Consider the following 20,825-nt stretch of genomic DNA (forward strand, 5'->3'; position numbering starts at 1 on the left):
CATGTGGGATGCCAGGGATTAAACCCAGATTGACCACGTGCAATGCAGACGCCCTACTGTTTATTGGTCCAGCCCCAGTTGTTCAGAATCATGTGAAATGTGATACACAATAAAGCAGTGCTTGATGTTTTAGGATATTTTTTCCACAGCCTTCAGTTGAAGAGTTTAGTCTTTTTTTACACAGTAATAGGAATATGGTACAAGATAGGATATATAGTACAGCAGGTAAAACAATTGCCTTGCCTGTGAGTTCAATCCCTGACAGTGCATCGGACCCCAAGATTACCATCAGGAGTGATCCTGAGCACAGAGCCAGAGTAAGCACTGAACATTATGAGGTGTGGCCTCCCTCCCCCCCCAAAAGAGGAAGAGCAATATGGTAGATTTAAACTGAAAGAGCTCAGTATGCCTGCTTTCAGGACTCTCTCCCTCACGTCACAGTGATTCTGGGAACCTAAATTCCTTTGGAGTCTTGTTGTCAACCAGCTGTCATCAACACAAAGCTAATAATGGCACCGGCCTAAAGTGGTGCCTTTTCTAACCGGATTTATTTATTTATTTATTTGGAGGCCACATTTGGCAGTGCTCCAGGACCTTGAAATACTGGGGTTGAACCAGGGGCTGTAGCCTGATTAATTTTTCTTTTTGTTGTGTTTCGGGAACTCGTGGGTTGCTCCTGCCACAAGGGGCGGGACTTGAACCCAGACATCTGGCATGCAGACCATGCGCTCAGCCCCTATAGCTATCTCTTTTGGCCTTCGAATATTTAGTTTTGGTTTCTGAGTACACACACCCTGTGGTACTCAGAGCTCACTCCTGGCTCTGTGCTCAGGGATCACTTCTGGTGGGCTTAGGAGACCATATGGAGCGTCGGGGATCAAACCGTGGTCTGCCGGTCGTGTGCAAGGCAAGCACCTTACTTGCTGTACTATTGCTGTGACCACAAAGAACATTTTAGCCCAGGAGTTTTATACACTATAGGACAAAAATAAGTGGACCTGTCATTTATTCTTAGCCTTCTGATTCCGCTGTCTCAAACTATACAGTGTGGTATAAGCCTGCCTTGCCTGGAGATCCCAGAGCATGACACTGCCCACAATCATGTCACTTGCTTACATTCTTTGACAATGGGGCCATTTCCACCAATGCTGGGGCTGTGGGTTATCCCTGGGCCACTCCCACCGATGCCCGGCGATGCTAGGCAGAGCAGACAGCGGAGCAAACTTTGTGGTGCAGCGGCCTTGGAGGTGCTGGGCTCTGGTAGTCTCGCGTTGCCGTGCCAAGCTGTCTGGTACTCCAGCCTTGCAAAGATGTACTGTGAGTTTCTGAGGAACTGTGGTGTGGGGTCCGTGCGGAGTTTAGGTCTGCTCGTGGTGCCCAGGCCCTGCTGTAAGGTGGTCTTAAGAGTTGCCCAGATGCTGTGGTGGGCACCCCATGTGTAGTGCATGGGCTTGCTAGCCATACTCAGTTGCTCTGCCCTGCAGGGGCTGTGTGGTGCTTAGGCTGCAGTGAGAGACTGAACAGGGCTGTCTAGTGTTCCGGGGCACTGCAGCAGTATCTGTGCTGTGGGACTGTGAGGTGTTTAGGGTTATATCAGACTGTGCTGGAGATGTGGGAAACTAATGGTGCTGGGAATTTTACCAAGGGCCTACCATTATGAACAATATCCCTGACCCCACTCCTCTGTTTTCATTTTATAGCTTGTGGTGGGGGTGGGGGTGGCAGCCACACCTTGTAGTAGTGAGGAATCACTCCTGACAGTACTCGGGCAACCATATGTGGTTGCACTGCACTGTTGTCCCGTTGTTCATCGATTTGCTCAAGCAGGCATCAGGAACGTCTCCATTGTGAGACTTGTTGTTACTGTTTTTGGCATATGGAATATGCCATGGGTGCTTGCCAGGCTCTGCCATGCAGGCAGGATACTCGTGGTAGCTTGCCAGGCTCTCTGAGAGGGATGAAGAAATTAAACCCGGGTCGGCCGCAAGCAAGACAAACACCCTGCCTGCTGTGCTACTGCTCCAGTCCGTATGTGGTTATGGGGGCTCAAACTGCAGTCGACCACATGCAAAGCAAACACCTTAGCCCCTGTACATCTCTGCGGGAGACTAGTTTTCCATTGCTCTTAAAAGCCCAGCTTGCAAGGCTCATCTCATTCTAGAGTGGATTTCACATTTCTGAGGTTCATTGTTTGAGACACTCCTGAGCACTCATGACACTTCTAACAAGACCTACTTTTCAGCTTGATTTTACTTTCCATATTTTCAGATAGGCCAAATTCTTTCACAACGGGCATTTGCTTTATTTGTTTCCACTGCGGAAAATGCCTTTCAACCTCTTCCCTCCTTTTCTTTTTTTTTTTGAAACATCCACTGTGACACCCAGAACAAACATTCATTCCTCTGTGAAAAGATTTCAAAATCCCTCCCGCATTTCTGATTTCCCCAGTTCCTATAGCGCGTTGTTGTGGAATGATTGTTATATCTTGTCATGTTACATAACATCATGCTATGCAAATTTATTAAATATTATGTGGAAATTAATGGTTTGGGGGGAGGGGGTTTGGGTCATACTCTGAGATGCTTGGGAGCTACTCCTGGCTCAATACTTCGGGTTGCTTCTGGTTCTGCTCAGACTGTCGGGTGCCAGGAATCAAATCAGGGCTCCTGCATGCAAAGCATGCCTCCCCCATTTTGAGCTATATATACATGTATATATAGCCTTGGTCCCTAGAAAGTAGTTTTGAATCTTCCCCCACTGGCTTCTCAAGGGCAGGGATATGTACTTTCTAGTATGCAAACTCTTTCAATACATACTCTATTCAATGTTTTTGCAGATGAAATAATCTACAAGTTGGTAAGCTCTGTTACATTGTATTCTCCAGCTCCCTCCAAATGAAGACTAGTTAAATAAAAACAGGAGTTTAAAGGTTTTTCAGTGTTATCAAAATTTAGAGGATTGTTGTCATGAGCAATTTATTTTAAAATCTGGGCTCATTTTGCTGACAAAGTGTATGGACTGAGATTTGATAAAAAGAAGTGGGTCTTCAAGTTTTGCTTGGTTTACAAATTACTGGGCTAGGTGTAGTCAGAACTGTGAGTAGGGGGTAGTATTAATTACTACTTTCCAGCTTTTTGGACTTAGAAAGCACTCCTAATTCTGGCCAGCCATCTTAGGAAATGAATCTGATAGGAAGGTAAAAGTATTTGCAAGTACACTGCTGAGAAAAAGGTATCCAACTCAGGCCCTGTGCAGTATTTTGTCAGTGATACCCTTGATTGACAAAGAAGAAATAAAGAGAGCAACGGAGTAGAAAACCTTCCTTTGCTTCTACCTACACCCTCTCTCCGCTCCTATCTTAACATCCTCCCTAGCTGCAGGCAGGATGGCAGGGCTGCTGGCCTCTCTCTGGCTCGACTCCCCTCTCCTGAGAACCAAGCCCTCCTTGTTCCTTTATCTCTTGCAAAGTTTCCATTCTCCCTCGCCGACTTTTCCCCGGTCCCTGTTCCTCCGCTTTTTCCCAGCGAGTCACCCCGCCCCTCGCCGTCACGAGCCCTCCCCTTAGGCTCCTTCCCGCTCCTTCTCCCGCCGCCTCCGCCGCCGCCCCGCCCCCGCCGCGTTCCGAGGGCTCCAATCGGGAGCTCCGGAGGTGTCCGCGGGGCCCGCCTCCTCCCTCCCCACTCTCCCCCTCCCCACCCTCCCCCCCCCACTCCAATCCTGCGGACCTGGGGGCTCGGATCTGGGAGCTATGAAAAGTGTCTGCACAGTCACTTCCGGTAAGGGCGCTGCGGCGCGGAGCTCCCGGCGGGACCGTTACGGGGCGGGCGGGCGGGCGGCGCGGGTGGGCTGCGCGCGGAGCGGGCGGCGCGGGCAGGGGAGCGGGGCTGTGGGGGGGGGGCCGCGGCGAGCCGGCCGGGGCGGAGGCGCGGTTCGCCCGCGTGAACGGCCGCGTTCCCGCCGCCTTCCCACGGGCCGGTCCCTCGGCGCCCGCCGCGCCGCCCCACCCCTCCCTCCCGGGCCGACGCCGCCCCGCCCGCCGGCCCGCGTGACCGGAAGTGGCGCCATCTTTCCGCCCGTGCTATTGACAATAACAAGCCCCGCTTCCTCCCCCCCCCGCCCGCTCCCCCCGGCGCCGCGGCTCCCCTCCCGGAGAGAGGGAGAAAAGGAGGAGGAGCCTCGGCCTCCCTGACTCACTGAGTCGCTCCCGCAGCCAGGGGGGAGCGAGGCCGGGAAGCTGAGGAGGGGGACAGCGCGGCCGCGTCCCTGCCTGCCGCCCCGGCGGCTGTCCCCCCTTCGTCCTGCTCCTCTCGGGTCTCAGCCTGCCGCCTCCCCAAACCTCCATTCCCGGTCTGGCCCCCTCCCCCTCGCCACTTGCCTCCGCTCGTCCTCTGTGTCTCTCCGCTCATCTCTCCTCCCTTCCCCCCCGCCACCGCCGCCACCTCTCTCTCACGCACGCAGGCATCCCGGCGCAGGGCTCGGATGCGCCTCTGCCCGTTGACCCCGCGATTTTCATGTTCCCCACAGGTTTGCCTTCCCCCAGTACCTCGGCTGCTGCCGCCGCGCAGGAGGTCCGCGCCGCCCCCGATGGTAATCCCAGCGCCACTCCGCCCACCTCTGCCAAGAAGAGAAAGTTGAACAGCAGCAGCAGCAACAGTAGTAACGAGCGCGACGACTGCGATTCCGCCTCCTCGGCCTCCTCCACGCCGCTGCAGCCCCGCGATTCCGCCTCCCCGTCCACCTCCTCCTTCGCCGGCCCCGGGGCCGCCGCGGCGTCCAGCAGCCACACGCCCATACAAAAGCGGCTCCGCTTCGACGAAGCCCTGGAGTTGGTCGGCTTCGACGCGAAGATGGCTGAGGAGTCCTCCTCTTCCTCCTCCTCCTCCTCGCCGACGGCTGCGACGTCGCAGCAGCAGCAGCAGCTGAAAAATAAGAACCTACTCATCTCCTCCGTGGCCTCGGTGCATCACTCGAACGGCCTCACCAAGGCGACCACCGTCTCCAGTTTCGCCAGCAGCAAGCCGGGCTCGGCCAAGAAGTTAGTCATCAAGAACTTTAAAGGTAACGATGGCCCCGAGCCGTGATCACACTCCAAGGCTTTGACACCTGCGTCCCCACGTGCTCGGTGTTAATGTATTAGAACAGGAGCGGGGTGGCATGCCGCGCTCCGCAGGGTCGGTGGGCGCGGAGAGGGCTGCTTTCGCAGGTACAGGGGACACGGAGGGGCTTGTGAAAGCCTCTGTTGAAGCGTACGCGGGGGGTTTCTGCGGTGTTTGGAATTCTGTCTTGGCATATTGCATCCGATCTCCTGTTCCTCATCACACTGACCTTAAGTGTGATTGATCTGCATTTCACAGGTGAGAACTTTGCACCCTAAAGGTTTGTTTCAGGTGCACACTGAACCTTGTCGCTGATGTTCTTTTTCAATTTTGATGCTCCAAAAGGCCGTATTCTCTAGTCCCTAGAAATGCAGGTAACCGTGGTGAATCATGTGATAATCAGAAATTCATAGATTTCTGGTGTCGAATACTGAATTTTTGAAGCTCATTGTCAAAACAGTATTTAGGGAAAAATTCTTTATGCTCACTGCATTTTCTTTCCAAAGGTAGAGTTTAGGAATGAAAAATACGGTGTAGATAGAAGTAGAAACTCTTTGTAGCACTAGTCTAAAGATAGGAAAAATTACTACATCTATTTACTTTGCCCCAGTACTGGGGAAAAGTACTGACCTGCAGTTTTGAGGAGATTTTGTTCATTCTGAGTTTTAGATATGGAGTTAAAAGCGTTATAAATTTATTGAGCCAAATAGAAAGTCAGCAACTAAGAATATAATTGGACACAATATTTGTCTGTTGCGTTTCTCTTTCTCTGACTTTTCTAGCACCCTAAACTGACAGGTTTACTCTGGAATGGTTATTAAATGGAGAATTAAATGAATGAACTAAAGTAATATTTACCAACTGCCTTGTGACTAAGTGTTAGTGTAGAAAAAATTAGAATCTTCATGCTGTATTTTCAACAGTGGGAAAATCAGGAGTAATCTCAATTTTGTCTCAAGTAGGCAGTTATAGTATTGTTTATTTTTAACCCTTTTTCCATCTATCTTCTCCCATCCTCAGGCTCTCAAAAGTGGAGTAATCTTTCTGATTTGATAATAGATCATATTTAAGTAAATGTGAATAGTAATTGGCTAATGGGTACACTGTTTCACTTGAAAATATAGCCAAGGAGTTTTACAAACTATGCTCGTAATTAGATTTGCAGACTGGTTCCGTATATATGTTTTCTCTTTCTCCTAAAATAAAAACAAATTATTAAGACATTCGGATGTTTCAATTAAAAAATATTTCACTCATTGCTGTCAGTGAAGTTTACATTAAAGCCCAGTATTGCATGCTTCGTTCCATTTTAAAGATGATGCGTGGTTTTCAAGTCATTTGGGTGTTTTTATTTTTAAATTTTTGCTATGTTTAAGTATGTAGTTTAAAGTAAAGCCCGATTTAAGATTTATGTTTCCATCTGTATGTGATACAAAATTTGGGGTGAGATAGATGTATTGTAAACCTAGCTTTGCAAAAGACTGGCTATGGTGGCTGTGAGGGGCAAACCTTACTCAAAGAGTCAGCCTCAGTTTCCTCAGTTGTAAAATTATTAATACCTTCCCTAGGACAGTATTAGGGAAATGAAGATGTTTGTAAACTACCTTCAGCATTTGTGAGCATTTTGTATTTTAAATACCACGCACAAAATTCACGTTGATTTCAGTTTTATATATAACAAGATTGGGACTGCTATTTTTGTCTGTAACTCTTCTATTTTCATTTTTTGAAGTGATACATTTAATAGAGAAAGTCATCTATTTTAATAGGTGATCCCAATGACTTGAGCAGTACTGTGGCATTTCAAATTTTATCCTTTATACTAAGCTTAGATATAGCAGTTATTTTAATATTTAGGCATAATAATTATAAAGATCCACAATTTACCCTTAAAATGCAGTCAGCTTACTATATTTTGTGGATTCTTCCACTCATGTATCTTTTTCTCATGCCCTTTTCTGTATCATCTAGATAAGCCTAAATTACCAGAAAACTACACAGATGAAACATGGAATAAACTAAAAGAAGCAGTGGAAGCTATCCAGAATAGTACTTCGATTAAATACAATTTAGAAGAACTTTATCAGGTAAGTATAAGCGTAAAATGAGATGTATTTGGATTATACATTCCAAAAAAGTAAGATACTTTAGTAGATGTTCAATCTCCTTCTAATTTCACAATTTATGCTTTTTTTCATAATCGGACCACAATCTCTCACAAACTAGAGGTACAGTATCGTGGCATAAGTTATGCTTTTCCTTGAATCCTTCTGGTTATGTTTTATAATTGGAATACTTTGTAAAATAAAAGAGTCACATCATCTAATGCAGTACTGTAGCCTAGATCCCAAAGATGATTTCTAGTGCAGCGTTGCTCCAAAGCCTCAACGTATTCACATATTCTCCATATATTTCATTTTATTTTTTATTAGTAGTCTCTTGTCATTTTTTCTTGTTCTTTATTTGGGGAAGAGTTGTTGAGGCATCCACTGGGTTTATTGGCATGTATTCCCTGTGATCATAGGGCTGATGACTGATTGAAACTTTTTTCTACAAAGGTATTTTGCCTTTCTGTATTTTTGTCACTTTTTATTACAGTATCAGCAGTTTCATATAAAACATGCTTAAGAGTTCAATAGCTTAAGTTATTATGTTAGCTTAATTTATCATAATTTGTAGTTTTCATCAATTTATTTGAGTTTTAGAAGTAATGGACAAACCTTAAACTAGGAGTCACAAGACAAGTTTGATATTTAATTTTGTCTGCCTTTACCCTTGTGATCTTGAAAATACTGAAGTTCTCAGCTTCAGTTTCCTCTGTAAAATAGGGGAAAGAATAACCCGCTCTCTCTATTTTTGTGGTTGCTGAGAAGAATCAAATGCAAGTTTTGTGGCAAAACACGTGGCAGCAGTATAATATATAAAATGATGTCACCATACTGTCTCATAAGTCCCAGTGTGACATTTTCACTTGTAATGTGTCAGTTGAGATGACCAGTGTCTGTTGCTTGAAAAATAAATGAGTCAAGGCATGCAGAATACTCAGAATGATGCCCAACACATAGTCAATAAAGATATCTACTATAATAAGCATTATAATCCTATCTAAGTGTCAGGTAATATTACTGCTCTCTTAAGGATAAAGCCCACCTCTTTTGGCTATAATGTTATATAAGTGACTCCTGTGTTGTTCAATAATAAAAGCAGAATTATGGAATTAAGAGTTTGAAGATCCTTAAGAGATCCAAGAGTCTAATATCTTTTTCTGCATTTCAACCTGCAAGTAAGTTTATTTTTATATATCACACATTACAGAATCCTTCATGAAGTAGACAGGGTAGTAGTTATTATCCACACTCCTATTAATGAGGAAACCTGACAAGGTCTAAGGCAAGTTAAATAACATACCCTGTCATTTGTTGACCTGAGCAGGGGACTCAAACCGATACCAAAGTTCCTGGTCCACTGCACTTTCACTACCATACTGCCTCGCTAATAGACTGCACTTCAATACTTGTGTGAAGCACATAATTTTATTTAAGGAAAAAAGTTATCTTTATTTCCAAAGAAAGTATTTTTTCTCATTTGTACATTTGGCTCTGCTAGTGTTGCAGTATCTTTAATTTCAATAATGTACAACTTTTCTATTTAAATCTTTGATCATGATTGTTAACAAATCCTATCTAGTTTAATATTTTTCCCAGAGCTTTTAATTAAAAAAAATCCTCATGATAAATGTCTGTTAAATTCCTGTTTCAAGCGCTCATCACATTCTTTGGTATTTTTGCTTTCTCATACATGAGAATTAATAGCTGCTGTTTTTCAGTTGCACTTCTTCAGCCTAATATCAATAGTCAAGCTTTTTCCACTTTACATTTTCCTTCGTACTTTATTTCTTCTGCTCAAGTAACTTCAGAAGCACACGTTTTTAGTTTTTATTGTTTCCTTCTTAACCATAAAGCTTATAAATAATTCTTGGATTCTTGTGAGAGAGATTATTCTTGATGTTCAAGTTCTGCAAAGCATGTAGGGGTAAAATTATTTTTATCATACGGATTCCAGGTGCTTGTTTGATTTTGACTAGATGTAATTTAAAAGTACTCTCCTAAAAGTGAAGCAATATAGAAGTATGCAGTATACTTAATAAAAGTTCTCCCCACATCCTATTCTCGAACCCTGGAGTAACCATTTAATTGGCATACAGTAGTTCCCCCTTATTCATGTTTTGATTTTAGTTACATGCAGTCTACTGAGGTCTGAATATATTAGTACAATAAGATATTTTGAGACGCCAGGGATATATAGCTAAGTGCATAGTGTGTCTGGAATCCTTGGTTTGCTCCCTGGAAAAGGCAGTTGTAGAATAAGGCATTTTGAGAGAAATTATAGATGACTTTTGCTACCATGCGTTTGTTTAATTGTCCTGTTCTATTAGGTACTGTTAATATGTGTTAATATGTCATCATATCTAATTTATAAGTTAAGTGTTACAAGAGGCTTTATTTATTTATTGGAAAACAACAGATTTTTCATGGGGGCCTCCATGGTTGCACACAGTGGCATGGGGGGACCATGTGGCACTGAGACTCAAGCCCTAACAACTATCCTATCTTTTGCCCTACTTCCTCTAATAAGTTTTTTTATTTCTACACAAGATAGTGTAGTGCAGTTGTGGTAAACATCATTTACATTTGATTTTAGATTAGCATTCTACCTGAGTTTCAAAATTATCTTTCATTGAAAAGGTTAAAATCCTCTAAAGGGGACGTAATTATTTGGACTTGGTTTTGTTGTTGTTATTTATTGGCTTACGTGTTCGTTTTGACTACAGTTAGGAATATGATTTAAGTGTACTGATTTTTTTGGTGAAGCAGGACAGTTTTTATTGAAAATTAATTTAGAAAGATATGAGGGGAGAGAGAAGGGAGTGTTCAAGAGAGTACAGGCTTCTGCAGAGTAGAAACAGGCAAGCAGAGAATAATATATTTTTTTAGTACAAGTGTCCATGTTTTAAAGGGGACTCTCAAGTTGTGCCAGGGGCTCAGGGGCCACCATACATGCTCTGTCTTTTAACCTTGCTATGACCTGAGGATGCACTGCTGCTTGGGGCCTGCAATGCACAGGGTCCACATACCCAGAGGTGTAGTGGAGAGCCCAGAACTTGACTTACTGATGCTCTGATTGATATAGATCATGGTGCCAGGGTCGCATCAGATTGTGGTTGCATGCTACTCTGTCTCCCTGGCCCCTGTCTGTTTTGTTTTGTTTTGTCTTGTTTTGTTTTGGGCTATGCAGTGGTGCCTGAACTACTCCTGGCTCTCTAATCCAGTCACCCCTGTGGTGCTGGAGACTGATGGACCGTGCAATGCTAGATCTAACCCAGGGCACCTACATGCAAATCTTTGCATTCCAGCCCATTGACCACTGAGCTATCTCTCTGCCTCTAATTCATTTTTGTAGTCTGACTTACAAAGAGTGCAAATACTTGTTTTAGGGTTACAGTATTACCATATCTGTAATACATTAATAATTACATTAATGAATAATTAATAAATACATTACCCCACCACCAAATTTGCCAGTATTCCTCTGTCACAGTCCATCAGTCCATTTCAGCCCACCCCCAACCTTAGTTTGGTAACTTTAGTTCTGTAGTCAGAGTCCTAAAGATTTCTTTCATTATATACTATATATAAAAGAGTAGCTGGTATTTGTCTTTCTCCTTCTGACTTATTTTTCTTAGCATGAACACCCTTCAGTTCCATACATGTAGCAAAAAACAGGATTCCCATTTTTTCTTATATGTAGCTATTATTTTTGAAGCCAGGCTTAGTCTAATAATGGGAGTTTGTGTTTATATATTTTTGTGAAATACTAAATAATGAACCTCTTTAGTAATGATTTATCATTGAATAGATGACCACAATACTGCAAACAAATAGTGTGTCCATCTTAGTATAGGTTATTATCGTAGGAAATATGATTGCATAACTGGTCGTTGACTGTAAAATAAATGCTTAGCAGATATGACTACCTATTCTATGTAAATTTGTATAACTGATGTCTCTTGATTTTTAGCTTCATCTGTCATGTGTTAGACCTTGCTCCTCTTTTCACTGAATTACGAATACTATACCTGTTCTTTTACAAATATGTACAACTACAAATTGCATCTTTTTTGTTTTGTTTTTGGGCCACATCTGGTGGTGCTCAGGGATCACTCTTAACTATATTCAGGGGACCATGTGGGGTGCTGGGCCTTGAACCCAGGTCTGTTGTATGCAAAGCAGGCACTCTCCCCTCTGTCCTGTGGTTCTGGAACCACAACTACAAATTTCTTAGTCCCTGATAATTTGTCTTATTTAAACACTTTTTTTATTACAAGCGAGAAAGAAAAAAAAAAGGTTTCGTTTTGTGGTTTCCTTCATATGACTTTGTAGCGTTTGATATATTTTAACTATGTTTTTTCAGCTATTACTGGATATGATGAGGCCATTTAGATTGCATTGCTTTATCAGTTTTTTTAGAGGTTTTTCTTTTAGGGGTGTGTGCTTTTCCTTCTTTAAATATGTGGTTTGAAAATTAAGACTTAACTCATTATACCAATGACCAGTGTTTAGCACACCCTGGTGGGAATATAGTGTATTTTTGTATAGTGCTAAATCAGAAAATTTTTTAGATTTCCTCCTTTACTGTACTTAATATTTTTGTACTATGTATTTTCGTCCTCATTTTAATTGTTTCTACTTTATTTTTACCCTGATTTCCCCCCCATTCTTTTCCTTGTCCCAAATGGATTATTATACGCTGTTACTGTTTCTTAAATCCTATATTCCCAAAGCGTCACATGGTCACCAACTATAATTTTGCATTTCATTTGCTTTGTGTTTGTTTTCTTTGGGATGTTTTTATTTTTTATTTTTATTTATTATTAAATCACTGTGACATAGGGCATTACAAAATTGTTTATGATTGGGTTTCAATCATACAATGTTCCAACACCCATCCCTTCACTAGTATAATTTTGCAGCATAAGTGTCCCCAGTTTCCTTCCCAAACCCTCAAGCCACCCTCCCCACCCTAGCCTGCCTCTGTGACAGACACCTCTCTTCTCTCTCTCTTTCTCTTTCTCTCTCTCATTTTAGGCATTATGGTTTGCGATACAGATGCTGAACGGTTATCATGTATATCCCTTTACCTGCTTTCAACACTCAGTTCTTGTCCAGAGTGATCATTTCCAACTAATATTGTCACAATGGATCCTCCTTTATCTTAACTACCCTCCATGTCCCACACCATCAGCCAACCATTGAACAGTCCTCCTGGCCCGTCTTCCCTGGCCTAGGATATTAGTTTCATATTTTTTATATCCCACAAATATGTGCAGTTATTCTATATGTGTCCCTTTCCTTCTGACTCATTTCATTCAGCATGATACTCTTTTGAGTATTTTTAAAGGCAAATGTTTTTTATTTTATATGTGTGAAATTTAGAGGGAGGGGCTGGGATTGGGAAGAAAAAAGGTTTAAGTCTTATTCAACATTTTTGGAGGGGCCACATCCGGTTGTGCTTCATGTCTCATTCCTGGCTGTTCTTGCAGTGCTGCAGGACCATATGGTGCTGGGGGCCATTATAGAATCCTGGGGATCGAACCCAGGCCAGCATAATACCTTATTCTCAGTGTTATTGCTCCAGCCAATCAAGAATATTTCTCTTTTAGGGGCTGGAGCAGTAGTATAGCAGCAGCTAGTACATTTGCCTTGCACTTGGCCCCCATATATTCCCCTGAGCATGCCAGGAGTGATCCCTGAGCACAGAGGCGGGCAGACTAAGTCCTTGGTACCACAGGGTATGGCCCAAACAACAAAAAAATTGAAATTATGTTTTTAAACTCGAAGTGGAGTTCTGTTACTGATAAACAACTTTGAGAGGAGGGGCTCTCGAGTTGTGCTGCAGAGACTGGAGGCCCCTGCCAGAAAATCTCAGCTCAGGGGGCCCAAGGATGGGTTTCTGCTTGGGACCCTGCTGCAGTGATCAAGCACCACACCCAAGGGTTCTGGAGGCTACACAGGATGCTATTCAGTGGGCCTTGTGGTACATACGGGGGGAGTCAAACCAGAGTCAGCCACATCAAGGTATGCACCTTATTCTCTATATTATCTCTTTGTCCTAATATTTAACACAACTTTTATATGTGTGTGTTGTTATAAATTTGGGTGTGTTCACAAGGGAGAACTTTGCTTGATTTCCTAATTCTTAACCTATGCAATTATAATAAATATATTTATTCTTGTATTTAATCTTGGCAGGCTGTGGAAAATCTGTGCTCTTATAAGATTTCTGCCAACTTGTACAAACAACTGAGACAGATTTGTGAAGATCACATCAAATCACAAATTCTCCAGTTTAGAGAATATCCTTTCAAAACAAAAGATCTTATGATTTTATTTCCTCCTTCCCTAACCCTCATTATTTCCAGTTTAAATGGAATGCCTGAAGTTTTTAGAAAATTTTTGCTCATTTTTTTCTAGAAAAGAAATAAATTTTTACTTTTCAGCTTTTGTTTTGGTTCAAAAATGTCTACATTTTAAATAGTTATAATAAGATATTCTTACATAATTATCTTTTCATTCTAACATTTTTACTTGAAGAGAAACTTCGAAGGGAAATCATAAGCTGAGAAGACAATGCTTATGTGTATTTTAAAGGTATTTTTAAGTGGGATCTATTTTTTACACGTTAATAATTTGTTTTATAAGAAAGTGCTTGTTATATTTAGTGTGTATGGTATTCCATGATTATGACAAATGTCACCTGACATTGTTTATATTAATTACACTAAGCACCTCAAAATATCCTTAACCTGGCTCACGGATTCGTTGGATAGTGTTCTTTTCCTAAAGAATATTGATAGATGCTGGCAAAACCACTGTAGACAAATGGTAAGCTGGAAGAAGCATATTTGGGTTGAATATTGTAGATAAAAGTAAATTTCAGCAAATGTAGGAATGTTCTAAAAGCTTTGCAATAGGGTGTTGCCTTTGTATTTGCTCTTGTTCGGAATTAGAACCTTGGTTTGGTTGATAAAACTCTTTAAGTTAAAGGTAAAAAGAGTGTCCTTTTAAAAAGGTACATCGTTTATCAGTTTTAATGGATATCCTGTCGTTATCTGGGTTACCCGTGAAGATCCGTAATGATCCCGCATTTTAGTTAATTCAGATCACAGCAATTTTTCTCTTCTTTACCCAGGATTATTTTATACCTTACGTTCTGCAAAGTAAAATCTTAAAATTGACACCTTCCTCCCCCCAAAAATAGATACAATTTGATGTGGTTTTGAGTTATAATGGCAGTGCTGATGGGTCATTCCCAGCAGTGTTTGAAGAGAGCCTGGATCAGAATTGGGGCTTCTGCTTGCAGAGCCTGCGTTCCAGCCCTTGGAGCCATCTGATCAGCTCATACGTGTACAATTTAAGCCACTTTCACCCTCAGCACTGTTGGCAAGGAAGAATGGTGCGAAAGTCCCCTTGATTCCCTTTTAACTATTTTGTTACTTCTCAAGTTGCAAATAAGTCATAGAACATATTAAATCTCTTTTCTGGGAACTGCAGCAAGGATTGAGACAGTTAAATACTTGAGTGAAGTGGTATGGAAATATTCTGAGGTGCATGTGTTTCTTTGCATATTTCATTCTAATTGTCTGGTATATATCCAAGGATTCCTGAAATTTTACTCTTACATTATCAAAAGCAAATATTTCAGCTTCACAAAATATAAAAATCTGATTTTCCTTTTCATTGGCAGATAATGATCAGAAGCATATTTCTCTTTCTGGATAGAACTTACGTTCTTCAGAATTCAATGCTACCCTCCATTTGGTAAGGATGCCAGAAAATTAGAAAAAGGTTTTGTTACAAATCATACTTAAATCTTAATTACACTTACTGAAGAAAGTGATACTGTAAATATTCTCTAAAAATTCACATTTGACTTACAGAATTTTAATTTTGCCTTCTTAATTGTTTTACCCAATTCAGTATTGGAGATTATTATATTCCCTAAGCATACATAATTTATGAACTTTCTTTGTTAACTCATGAAAGTGTAGTTTGCAATGTGAGTGTATAGAATTTTGTTGCTGGTGTCAGTCTGCTCTTTTTGTTAACATTATGGAAAATTCTATGTATATACCAAAAATAGACCAGTATAATGAACTCTTTCACCATGTTCCTAGTATCTAATTAAGCAGTTATCAGAGCATACTTATTGTTGAATACTGCAGTCAGATAATAAATGACCAACTATGCCTTCAGTACCTGTGCAGTAAAGACCATTTTATGTATTTGAACTAATTTTGCCTTTTTGATTTGACCAAGGGAGAGCTCTACCAACCGAAATAATAAAACAAAACTTAGTTATGGAGAAAGTCAGAATTTAGCTTCTGTTCTCATTAAAGACAAAATGAGTTTCCTGCATGTTTTAATGATGTTACTTAAAATTAAATGTGTGGATTTTATCCCTTTACAAATGCTGCTTCAAACCCTAAAGTCTTCATTAACATTTACTGAGAAAGTTAAGCATCTTCAGAAGTAGCATTGTAATCAATTAACAATATTATATCTTTTATTTTAGGGATATGGGTCTGGAGTTATTTAGAGCTCATATCATAAGTGATCAGAAAGTCCAGAATAAGACAATTGATGGCATTCTCCTCCTGATAGAAAGGGAAAGGAATGGTGAAGCCATTGACCGGAGTTTGCTTCGAAGCCTCTTAAGCATGCTTTCTGATTTGCAAGTAAGTTAACTCACCTACTTCTTATACTACAAAGTTGATTGCCATACCCATTTTGCTACGTTAGGGGCCAGGGTGGTAGTATAGCAGGTAAGGCACTTGCCTTGCATGTGGTCAACCCGAGGTCAGTCCCCAGCACCCCATATGGTCCCCCAAAACTGCCGGTAGTAACTCTGAGTGCAGAGCCAGGAGTGGTCCCTGGGAATTCCATAGGTGTGCCCCCAAAACAAAGCCTACCATTTAGATATTTTAAGAACTACAGTTGTAATGCTGTTGGTGCGAGAATATTCTGGATACTTATAAATAAGTTAGCCTTTTCATTCTGTATCGCCCTCCCAGATTTATCAAGATTCTTTTGAGCAACGATTTCTGGAAGAAACTAATAGGCTCTACGCAGCTGAAGGCCAAAAGCTGATGCAGGAAAGTGAGGTATGTATAAGTCATGATTTATATACTTACTGTGTCTCACAATAGACCATATGTGTTTTGGAGGGTGGGATCTCACCAATGCTGCTGGGGCCTCCAGGGCCGAGGTAGTTAGGAGGACAGACAGTGACTGAGGATGAAACTCAGAGCTGTGTGGATTCCAGGTACGTATTCCAGCCCTTTGAGCTATTTCCCCATAAAGCACACCATCGGGCGCGCGCACTCGTGGGCTCTCCCCACGTTCGGTGCTCTGGAAACGCTGTGTATGGGCTGGATCGGGATGGCCGTTGGCCAAGGACCGGCAAGGGAAGAACGAGGACCAAGCTGGTTGCTGATTAGTTACCGTTTATTCAATCTTCCATCTTTCTCATCTCCCACACTCCCAGCTCCCTCCTCTTATTTACTCCAGCCTCTCTCCTTCTCTAGTCTCCTCCAAATTGTCTCTCCCACCTTGCCTCTAGGCTACACCCAACCAGGTATCAAAATCAATATAAGAAAGCCCTTCCTGAGGGCAGGGCATTCCAAAGCCCTTCCTGACTCTTTCTTAAGGGTTTTTTTTTTCCTTTCCTTAGTCCAAACACTTATTAACATCCTAATACTAGTTATTTTTGTATGGACATAGCAAGAGATACATTGAGGCTTGCAAGGCAGCTCTTCTGGCAACATCTTGCCACAGACTCAGACCACAGCACTCAGGCTAGATTAATCATTCCTAACCCTAGCAGGGTCCAAATCTAGTTATCACTGTTTGGATCATGACAACATTTGTCCATGATCAAGCTCTTAACTTATAGTTAAGCATTAGGCACTTTGCCCAGGCCCATCTCGATGCCAGGGTAGCTTGCCCTGAGTGTCCCGTCCCTCGTTGGGACCCTGCTTTTGGGGGTGCTAGGAAGTAAGGGTAGCTGAGGCTTAGGTTGAGAGAACAGATGCCCAGGAGGAAAATATCATGTAGAGTCAAATGACATAAGGTTACAAAAGCATAGCATTTGCTAAGTCTTTCTGTGTCCATACACGAAGGACATTGCTCTGAATAGACTATGCAAAGGACTCAAGGAGAAGAGAAAAACAGTATTTGCAAGTCAAGAGAACACTAAGAAAGAAGTTACAAATAAACACAGTGGGAGCACTGTAACGGGAGTAACCCAATAAACCTAAACTACCTGAGGCCATGTTATCCTACAAGGCAGTCCTTTTTATCCTCCTCTTAAAGTTAGAGTTCTGGATCCTAAATTCTTTTTTTTTTCTTTTTGGATGACACCTGGCGATGCACAGGGGTTACTCCTGGCTCTGCACTCAGGAATCACCCCTTGCAGTGCTCAGGGGACCATATGGGATGCTGGGAATCAAACCCGGGTCGGCCACGTGCAAGGCAAATGCCCTACCCACTGTGCTATCGCTCTATCCCCTGGATCCTAAATTCTACCCATAATTTTTATTATGATTAAGCCCTGTATTTGACAGGGCTGCTTTCAGGTTCATTTGGCTTTGATACTTCCTGAATGATTTATGGGTAGGAAAACAGTAATACAAAACGTTATTGTTGTAGGTTCCTGAGTATCTTCATCATGTTAACAAACGTCTAGAAGAAGAAGCAGACAGACTTATTACTTACTTAGATCAGACCACCCAGTAAGTATTACTGACTTGTTGAATCACTCAAAGTACCTTAAGCATCCGCAAACGTGTTAGTAACTATTTTGATGTGTAACTGGAGGTTTTAACAGTTGTTTTCATAATACAAATATAGCTGTTTACCTTAGATGTAATCAGGGGTTTGGTTATTGGTTGGATCTATATGTTTAGGATAGAATATTAAAATAGTAGTAGAAATTGATTTGACCTTTGAAATCTTCACACCAATTAAAATTCAGTGATGAAAGAAGCTGCCTTTACTTATTTGGTAGAGGTACTGAGGATCAAACCTCAGTCTCATAAATGTGAAACATGTGCTCTGCCATTGAGCTACATCCCCTGCCTCTTTTGTGCTCTGTTAAAATATTATCAACCAAGAAGTTCCTGTAAGCAACATAAATCACTTCTTTACCTTCCTAATAAAAAGCAGACGCATTTGGAAAAATCCAGTTATGGCATGACCACGCAAATATTAATTTTATGATGTAAATAAAAATTTTTAATATGCAGTATTCTCTTCTAGTGAGTATAACTCACAAATTATACATGGGATAGGAATACTAAAATTAATATAAAATGTACTATTTGATTCCTTCCCCCTCCCTCGCCACATCCTCAGGCTTTACATTTTTAGCAAAATCAAATGCCGATGATCCTAACTTTGTTTCCTTGTAGGAAATCATTAATCGCTACTGTAGAAAAGCAACTTCTAGGTGAACACTTAGCAGCAATTCTCCAGAAAGGTAATTGGCAGTTATTAAATAAGAGATTTTAAAAGATTGCTAGCATGTGGCTGATTCTCTTGAGGATGGATACAGTCTTCTCTGTCCCCTTTTTCACCACAGTAAATTTTCAGGAAATACCTTTCCTTAGCTTATCATTCAAGTAAATGGGATCAGAGAGGTTCAGCAATACCAACAAAGGAACAGTACAAGTTTGAGAATCCTTGACTTATTTGTAAGACCATAAAGAAAGACATTTTTGTACCAGTTTTTGTTTGTAGCATATGAAATCAAACACTTCCTCTAATCCCAAGTGGTCTTATAGAATAATGTGAATTTTACTTTATTAATGCCACAAATAGGCAGTACCTTTTCTATCCAATCACCTTTTTCTTTTCCTTGTTTTAAATTTTACTGCTTTATCATTGGGTAATAGTATTACATATATTTCAGGAGTCCATCTTCACACTTTATTTTTTCTTTCGTGTAAGTGGATATATTTCAGAATTTTATAGTTACCTTAGTGTTTTATTTTGAAATGTATTTCTTTTAATATAAAAAGACATTCAAATCTCATATAAAGCTGGCCTGTGAATTCATGGCCTTTAATATACCAATTAGATTAGGCCATATCTAATATTTTGAGATACAATTGGTGTATACTAATGCCTGATATGGTGCTTATAATATGTATTTATGTCAGCCAGTTTTTATAATTTTCTTTATGCATCTGATCTGGCTTGAAAATAGCACAAACTGTTACATAATTATTTTTATAGACTAAGTTTGTTATATTTAGTTTTAACTCAGAAATGTGATTTTAATTCAAAGCAAATCTCTACAGACAAACTAATTATAGTTCAGGCCTGTATTATAATAAAAATTTTAACTTTCTTTAAGATACTTGACATCTTGGCTCACTACTTTTAAAAAAAATTTCAGGTTTAACTAATCTCCTTGATGAAAACCGGATTCAAGAATTATCTCTACTCTATCAACTTTTCAGTAGAGTTCGAGGTGGAGTTCAAGTTCTTTTGCAACAGTGGATTGAATACATTAAGGTATTGCCTATTACTCCCCACCACCTCATGGTTTATAATCTGTAAGCCCAGACTCCACATGAGCAAAACTTTTTACTTGTTAGATCCAGTTTTGTTTTGTTTTGTTTTTTAAAGTACTGGGAACTTTGGGGACAGTTAACCTGATAATGATGGTTACGTGGTAGATCAACAATAAAACTTATCTTTCTATGGGCCGGAGCTATAGTAGAGCAGGTAGGCACTTGTCTTTCATGTGACCGACATGCATTCAATCGCTGGCACCCCATATGGTCTCCTGCGCCCACCAAGAATGATCCCTGAGCACAGAGCCAGGAGTAAGTCATGAGCATTTCCAGGTGTGACCCCGCCCCAAAATACCTTTCTTGATGTCAACATGATGTAGACATGGTTTCTAGCTCCAGTACTTACAGCAGTGAACATAGGATGGGACAAGACAAATTCTGTATTCAAAATTTTGTTGTGGGGCTGGAAGCACAGCGATAGTTGAAAGATGTTAAGGTGCTTGACTTCCATGCTGCTAACTCTAGTTTGATTCCAGCACTGCATAGCCACCAAGCACTGCCAGGAAGTGTGCCCAACCCAGCCCCTCCCCAATTCATTATTTCCTTCGTTCCAGATTGCCATATTTTTCAGTTTCAAATTTAACTTTTTCAAAAGTAGATAAGAGAGCTCACTCATTTATAATACCCTATTATGATAATGTACCTCACGGTCATTCCTTTAGATACTTGTGATAGTAGGTAAACGGTCTATGAGTTTTTTCACTCAAAAGTAGTTTTTACTTTTCTGAGTTCCTAAACTGCTTTATTTTACTTTTGGGGGCATTTTAGATATGTATTAAAACTTAAAATTTTGAGATTGTTTTCATTGTATACAAACTTGTTTTTCAGGCATTTGGCAGCACTATAGTAATTAATCCAGAAAAAGATAAAACTATGGTTCAAGAATTGCTGGATTTCAAAGATAAGGTGGACCACATAATTGATGTTTGTTTTATGAAGAATGAGAAATTTATCAATGCAATGAAAGAAGCATTTGAAACATTTATTAACAAAAGACCAAACAAACCTGCTGAACTTATAGGTACTTTTCT

At 41.0% G+C, this 20,825-nt stretch overlaps 1 protein-coding gene across 7 annotated transcripts in view; it reads left to right on the plus strand.

Annotated features, from left to right (window-relative positions):
• The first annotated feature begins 3,684 nt into the window (after nt 1-3,684).
• Nucleotides 3,685-20,825, plus strand: part of CUL4B (cullin 4B) — a 33,741-nt gene continuing 16,600 nt past the window's right edge. For 4 of the 7 annotated variants that reach the window (XM_055119961.1, XM_055119962.1, XM_055119964.1 and 1 more), the window contains exons 1-12: nt 3,685-3,776; nt 4,525-5,058; nt 7,068-7,183; nt 13,406-13,509; nt 13,969-14,038; nt 14,901-14,974; nt 15,729-15,891; nt 16,201-16,317; nt 17,864-17,946; nt 18,625-18,692; nt 19,614-19,732; nt 20,623-20,815. In XM_055119961.1, coding sequence (XP_054975936.1) covers nt 3,749-3,776; nt 4,525-5,058; nt 7,068-7,183; nt 13,406-13,509; nt 13,969-14,038; nt 14,901-14,974; nt 15,729-15,891; nt 16,201-16,317; nt 17,864-17,946; nt 18,625-18,692; nt 19,614-19,732; nt 20,623-20,815 — 1,669 coding nt within the window. In that variant the 5' untranslated portion in view covers nt 3,685-3,748. The remainder of the gene's footprint in view (nt 3,777-4,524; nt 5,059-7,067; nt 7,184-13,405; nt 13,510-13,968; nt 14,039-14,900; nt 14,975-15,728; nt 15,892-16,200; nt 16,318-17,863; nt 17,947-18,624; nt 18,693-19,613; nt 19,733-20,622; nt 20,816-20,825) is intronic. The other 3 variants (XM_055119963.1, XM_055119966.1, XM_055119967.1) reach the window with 1 other exon arrangement.

This window comes from Sorex araneus, chromosome X (genome assembly GCF_027595985.1).
Source record: "Sorex araneus isolate mSorAra2 chromosome X, mSorAra2.pri, whole genome shotgun sequence".
NCBI classification, from domain to species: domain Eukaryota; kingdom Metazoa; phylum Chordata; class Mammalia; order Eulipotyphla; family Soricidae; genus Sorex; species Sorex araneus.